This window comes from Megalops cyprinoides, chromosome 13 (genome assembly GCF_013368585.1).
Source record: "Megalops cyprinoides isolate fMegCyp1 chromosome 13, fMegCyp1.pri, whole genome shotgun sequence".
In the NCBI taxonomy this organism is placed as follows: domain Eukaryota; kingdom Metazoa; phylum Chordata; class Actinopteri; order Elopiformes; family Megalopidae; genus Megalops; species Megalops cyprinoides.
Genome location: NC_050595.1, coordinates 28,013,136 through 28,019,979, shown reverse-complemented (window position 1 = coordinate 28,019,979; position 6,844 = coordinate 28,013,136). Strand labels below are relative to the sequence as shown.

The 6,844-nt window shown below is 49.4% G+C and overlaps 1 protein-coding gene across 1 annotated transcript; it reads left to right on the top strand.

The window, feature by feature from the left end:
• Nucleotides 1-2,401: 2,401 nt before the first annotated feature.
• On the top strand, nucleotides 2,402-5,732 carry LOC118787716 (ubiquitin carboxyl-terminal hydrolase 37-like). The gene is made up of 12 exons (XM_036543350.1): nucleotides 2,402-2,427; nucleotides 2,610-2,783; nucleotides 3,108-3,236; nucleotides 3,574-3,697; nucleotides 3,815-3,960; nucleotides 4,093-4,192; nucleotides 4,321-4,400; nucleotides 4,517-4,669; nucleotides 4,866-4,957; nucleotides 5,159-5,208; nucleotides 5,395-5,452; nucleotides 5,596-5,732. Exons 1-12 carry the CDS (start codon nucleotides 2,402-2,404, stop codon nucleotides 5,730-5,732), a joined length of 1,269 nt encoding a protein of 422 aa, XP_036399243.1.
• The last annotated feature ends 1,112 nt before the right edge of the window (nucleotides 5,733-6,844 follow it).

Genomic DNA, 6,844 nt, shown 5'->3' with positions numbered 1-6,844 from the left:
GCATCTCTGTCCCTGGCCCTTGCCCTCAGCACCTCCCTGTACCCTACACCATTCGCCCTTCCTAAACCCTTCCCGGCCCATGCGAGTAACTTGGCTGCTGTTCGCTGTACCCTTCCCCACCCTGTGCCCTACGCCCTCCCCCTCGTTCCTGCCAACACCCTTTCCCTCCCTGTCCCCTACACCCTCACCCTCCCTTGTCCCCGTTTCACCCACAGTTCAATTCGAGTCCTTGTTTCTTTCTCCCATGTGCGGTATCCCCTGTCCCGCCGTGTCGTTTGTACTCTGTCTTTTCGTGTGTTTTGTACCCTGTCCCGGCGTGCCCTTTGCACGCTGTCTTTCCACGTTCTCTGCACCCTCCCCGCTTGTGTGCCCTATGTGCGCTTCTCTGTTGCCCGCATCTTCTCCCACCCTGTTCCTCATATCCTCCCCAACCTCCCTCTCCTCCTTCCTTCCCCCTCCTCCAAATCCTCTCCCTCCTTGACCATTTCATCCCCTCTGTCTCTCTGCCCTATTTCTCCCTCCTCCATCTCCGTCTTCCTCATGACCGGACCCTCTTCTCCCATCACTTCTAATCCCTCCCCCTCCCTGTCCCTTGCCCGCTCCCTTTTCTCTGCCTCTGAAGTTCGAGGCAAAGATGGAAAGGAGAGTAAGAGGAAGAAGAGGTCAAAAGCAAAGCTGTCCTCTCTTCCATCCCGCTCTCCCTCTCTCACCCTTACTCCATGGCTGCCCCCTCCCTCTCCCTCCTCCTCCACAATCCCTCCAACCTCTTCCACCTCGATATCTGAGCCTCCTACCTGTCCCATTCTTGAGCCTCCTACCTCTCAGATTCCTGAGCCTCCTACCTCTCCCATTCCTGAGCCTGCTACCTCTCCCATTCCCGAACCTCCTACCTCTCCCATTCCTTCTCTCTGCCCCACACCCTCTCCCTCTGCCCTCCCTGTGTCCAGTCCCACTCCTCCCCTTGCTTCAGATCCCTCCCCCTCCCTGTCCTCGAACTCTTCTGATTCCCTCACCCAGACACCCTCCTCCTCCCTTTCCTCTGCCTCTGAGGCTCAAGCCAAAGACGGCAAGGAAAACAAGAGGAAGAAGAGGTCAAAAAGGAAAAAATCAAATTCCTGTCAGACCTCTCCTCCATCCCCTTCTCCCTCTCTCACCCTTTCTCCCTCGCTGTCCCCTCCCTCTCCCTCCCCCTCCATGGTCCCTCCACCCTCTCCCACCTCACCACCTGTACTCCTTACCTCACCTGTACCCTCTGAACCCTCCCCTGAGCCCTTACCTGTATCCTCTCCCAAGCCCTCCTCTGTACCCTCACCCAAGCCCTGCTCTGAGCCCTCATCCAAGCCCTGCTCTGAGCCCTCATCCAAGCCCTGCTCTGAGCCCTCTCCCGAGCCCCGCCAGGCCTCTGAACGCCTGCCTGACACAGCAGAGAAAAAAGGCAAAAAAAAGAGGCAGAAAAAGGGCAAGAAAGGGAAGGCATTTCAGGCAGAGCAGCCTAAACCTTCCCCTGACCAACCTCCTTCTCCCCTCCCACCTAAACCCTCCCCCACCCAGCTGCCTAAATCCTCTCCCCTCCCCTCTAAACCCACCCCAAGCCAGCCTCCTAAACCCTCTCCCCTCCCACCTAAAACAACCCCCATGCAGCAGCCTAAACCCACCCCCACCCAGCCACCTAAATCCTCTCCCCTCCCCCCTAAATCAACCCCCACCCAGCTGCCTAAATCCTCTCCCCTCCCCCCTAAACCCACCCCAAGCCAGCCTCCTAAACCCTCTCCCCTCCCCCCCAAATCAACCCCCATGCAGCAGCCTAAACCCTCTCCCCTCCCCCCCTAATCCCACCCCCACCCAGCAGCCTAAACCCACCTCCACCCAGCCACCTAAATCCTCTCCCCTCCCCCCTAAATCAACCCCCACCCAGCAGCCTAAACCCTCTCCCCTCCCCCCTAAAGCAATCCCCATCCAGTCGCCTAAATCCTCTCCCCTCCCCACTAAACCCACCCTAACCCAGGCGCCTAAACCCGCTCCCTTCCGCCCTAATCCCACCTCCAACCAATGGCCTAAACATTCCCCCCTCCCCCCTAATCCCACCCCCACTCAATGGCCTAAACCTTCTCCCCTACCCCCTAAACCCACCACCAACCAATGGCCTAAACCTTCTGCCCTCCCCCCTAATCCCACCCCCACCCAATGGCCTAAAATCTCTCCCCTCCCCCCTAAACCCACCCCCAACGAATGGCCTAAACCTTCTCCCCTCCCCCCAAAACCCACCCCCACCCAGCTGCCCTCTAATACATCGACACCCGTTCCCCCAAAACCATCTCCCTCCCTGCAGCCCAAAGCCCACAACGCTTGGGCACAAAAACCCTCTCCCTCTGTGTCCCCATCTCCCACTCTCACCATCAACATGCTGAAGTCAGCACCGAAGGAAAGGTAATTGGTTATTTTTTTTCACAGTACATGTTATCTAAATTGTACTGCTGTAGGTAGTAATCCTTAGTAACACTTTCATCTGAAAATTGAACCTTATCAGTAATCAGAATTGAAGAGCACACAGAGAGGCAAACTAGTTCCGTTGTGGCCATCACTCAAAATGAGATTTTGCCCTGTTACAGATCAGCAACAGCCATCGTTGGGGAATCCATCTGGGACGTCCCTGGAGAAAGGACACCAAAGTCTCCAAACGTCCCAGCAAGTTCTAACAACGGCACATCTGGTTCCCTGCACCGTCCAGACACTATCGGAGGCCAGGCCTGGAACAGGTGTCGAAGGGACGACACTCAGTTGGGGTAAGAATGTGAAGATCTCTTTCACGGCTTTAGGCGTTGTGTGAGAAATCGTAATACTACCGGTTATTTATTGTTTGAGTTTGAATTTGATGTGCAGTATAGTAACTGTAAGTCCCAGCTATTTCATGTCTTTACCCTCCAACTCTTGTTTCAGAGTGTTGAATTTTGTCCCCATTTGGCAAAATTCACTTCAGGTTTTGATGAAATCAGTGAGCGGACTATGTCAGTGGAAGTTAAAGAGATAAAGACCACTCTGCCCTAAGATGGAAGTCTAAAGTACTCAAGAAGTGAAAACTAAAATCCATGTCTTCTTTTCTGCTACAGGTTGCCAAACATCGGCAACACTTGCTACATGAATGCAACGCTGCAGTGTCTGTTCGGCCTCCACCATTTCATCAATGAGATCAGGAGGCCAGGTGTCTGGAGGCCGGAGCTTGGGAGCCACCTTTTCAAGTATGGAGATATCAGTCTTGATATTAATTCAAAATAGTATGAAATTAAAATATTCATAGCAGCAACTATTTTTTTCATCTTAGCTGGCAAACTAACACGTGAAAACACAAAGTTTGAGAATGCTACAAAAGTTGCATTATTTTGTCACTCTAAAGGTGCCCTCGACATTTCTCTTACTCAGATTTATGTGGTACATTCCATCCCGGTACTGCACCAGTGACCCAGGCTAACCTTCATAGCCATATCTGGCCAGCTTCCACTCATAGAAAAAGGTTGTTTTGTGGTGTGTGTGTGGGTGGAGATCTGACTTCTGCTGCCCCTCTATCTCCCCCTGCAGGTCACTTTCAGATGTGCACTCGGCACGGGCCAGTGGTAATATGCACCACAAGGCAGAACTGCTGAGGACCTTCAAGATGGCTGTGGCGAACGGCTTTGGAGATTTCAGTGGGGACGAGCAGCAGGTTGGAGATGAGACACACGCTCACATGCACTCACGCACAAACTATGAATCTGAGTTCACTGCTGCCCGCCTAACGTGTGCTCAATCCCTCATGGCATCTATATTTCTTTGCCTGCAGGATGCACACGAATTTTTAAGTGTGCTCCTGTCCCAACTGAAAGAAGAGTGGGAGTCCTTGAAGAGGAGAGGTGCCCTGGATGCCCATGCCTGCCCTGTGGAATCAAATTTTGATTTCCGCTTGCAGGTTACAAGAACCTGCTGTAGGTAAGCAGCCCTCTCACCTCTGAGCTGTGGGCTCGTTCAGTTGATGTCATTGTGTAAGGTAAAACAGTATCAGTATTTGCTTTGTAAGTGATAATGTATGTTTCACCGTGGTTCTCTCTCTTTCTCCGTCAGGTGTGGGGCACAGGTGTTCAGGACAGAAGTCTATAGCCACCTGTCCCTGGACATTGTGCCCCAGGGCACACTCCTGGACAGCCTAAGACACTATTTCAAGGTCAGCCCCCCCCCCCCCCCCTTCCACACATGCACAGTACGCTAGCACCATCGTTCACTTGTTCATTCTACACTGGCCACTCCCTCTGAGCAAAGTGCTGATGTTGTGCTGTCATTTGTGTCCTAAAGCCGACGCAGGTGGAGTGCAGATGTGAGAGGTGTCCTGGGCAGCAGGCCTCTGTCAGTGTGAAGCTCTTGTCCCTCCCTCGGTAAGCACCACCTCATCCCCTCACTTTCAGCGTGTCTAAAAGATCCAGCCTCTGACTCACAAGGAAATCCACATGGAGAGCATGAGAGTACGGCTCATCTTTCTGTTTCTGCACAGCGTACTGGTGATACAGCTCAAACGTTTCAGCATGGACAGCAGCTGGAACTTAACAAAGCTGGAAAACAGAACGCAGATCCCCCAGGAGCTTGCCCTAAATCTGCACTGTGTGCAGAATATCGAGGCTCCACATGAGGTGGACAGAACAGCAGGGTGAGCCTTTGCTTAACAGCTCACACACACACACACACACACACACACACACACACACACACACACACACAGTGAAATGAATTTTACCTTTCACCCACATTCTCACAAATATTCACATGCCTACAATTACAGTACTAACTGAGGAGAACCCCTCTTTCCTCCCTATGTGACTGATTGTCTGCCTCTTTCTCTATAGTGACAGCATTGGACCTCTAGACGGCCTTAGCGAGGAGGAGCAGATAAAGCTGGCCATTGAGCTCAGCTTGAAGGGCTCTGCCCCTCCTCCAGGTAATGACAAGTCTTTCAGTTCCAGCATTTTTGTGAAAAACAGGTGAAAGACACCAACCAGTGAGACAAATAGCATAGTCAATGAGCATCAAGCAGGTCATGTTCAGAACATGACAGGACAGCTGACTAGTGGAAAAGTGAAAAGTGAGTCAAAGTGAAGAGATGAGTCCTGATTATCATGTTTTGTGCTTTACCCTGAAGCAGTACACGATCAGGGCCGTATGGGACAGGGAGAGAAAACAGGAGCTCAGGTGAGGAGATGGAGAGGGAGAGAGAAAGAGAGGAAGGGAGAATGAGAAAGAGAGGAAGGGAGAGAGAGAACGAGAGGAAGGGAGAGAGGGAGTGGAGAGTAAAGGGATTGAAAGAGTGGGGAAGAAAAGAAAGGGAGGGTGTAACTGTACCCTTTCTGATTGTAGCTGTTTTGCTCTGCTCCTCAGGACCATCGTTACACGGTTAAGAGCATCCTGTCCCACCTTGGCCAGAGCACGACTTGCGGTAAGACACATACAGATACATCCACACACATATTCAAAGGCACACATGCACTAATACCAGTGTAATGACAAAATAATATCAACAATAAGGAAGGCATAGGCAGATAAGGATTCACATGGACTCACAAGTCTGTAACTGTGCAGGTCATTACGTCAGTGACAGCGCGGATGGAGACAGCTGGCTGACGTTCGATGACCGCACGGTCAGGAGGTCCTCCCAGGAGAACGTGCTGCAGCTGAGGGAGAAGAGCGCGTACCTGCTCTTCTACGTCTACAGGTAGGAGCTCACCTATCGGCAATGGCGGTATCACGCGCTGTATGGTTCTGTGCTGGACGAGCTTCACAGGCAGCACGGCTGTGCTGATGTCTGTTGCAGCCACCCTGCTGATCGGCGGTGACCAATAGCGAGGGAGAAGAGGACAAGGATTCCACGGAGACACAGAGGGACCCCTAACCCCCACCACCCCAAACCCCCCATCCCCAAGTGCCTTCCCAGACAGGGGAGTAACTGTGTAAAGGGCCATGCAGTTACTGTGCAAAAGCTGTCAGGGTCTTATGTTGTATATAGTTTTAGATTTAAATAAATTATAAGGAATAGAATAATTCTTAAGAATAATAATATCTTATTTCAAATATATCACAAAGCTCTTTAAAAATAATAAATAAAAATACGTAAAAAATGTAGACAGCACAGAATATTACACAGGGAGAATATATGTGTATATCTACATAATAAATGCAACCATAACAATTTAAAATTAAATTATATTTAACATGAAATGATGGAAAAAAGGAAGATAAAATTATAAATTATAAAGTATAAAAATAAAATAACACAGTTCTAATAAAATGTAAAATAATAATAATAATAATAACAACAATAAATCATGATAATTAGGATTTTTCAAATTAAATTATGAAGAAAAGCAAGATAAAATGAAGAATAAAATGAAATTAAAGAATGAAAAAACATAATAAAATGCCAAAAAACATTGCATAAAAACAGAAAGCTAGCTCAGGGTATTAAATAGGGCAGCATTTGAGGATCTAAGATGAAAAATATTCAGACAGGCATTCTATAATGTATATAGGTGCTAGACTATTAATAGCTTTAAAAACAAGTATAGGGACCTTAAAATTAATTCTAAAGCATACTATGTTACCAAAGAGCCAGACCAGGGTAATGTGCTCTCTCTCTGGTTCTAGTTACAATTCTGGCATCAGCATTCTAGACAAGTTGTAACCAATCAGTGGCCTTTATTGGCAACCCAGTAAAAACTGCATTACAGTAGTCTCAGCAACTAAAGACAAAGGCAAGGGTCCACTACTTAGCATCACGCAGCATAGGAAATTGGGCTGTTATGCAGGTGTAAAACAAGTTTAGAACAGGGAG

Excerpts from the sequence above, each read along its gene's own strand:
- LOC118787716 (XM_036543350.1), top strand. The coding sequence starts at position 2,402 with ATGCTGAAGTCAGCACCGAAGGAAAG. Across the intron at positions 3,237-3,573 it reads CTTGGGAGCCACCTTTTCAA|GTCACTTTCAGATGTGCACT; the intron begins GTATGGAGATAT and ends CTCCCCCTGCAG. Across the intron at positions 5,453-5,595 it reads TGGCCAGAGCACGACTTGCG|GTCATTACGTCAGTGACAGC; the intron begins GTAAGACACATA and ends GTAACTGTGCAG.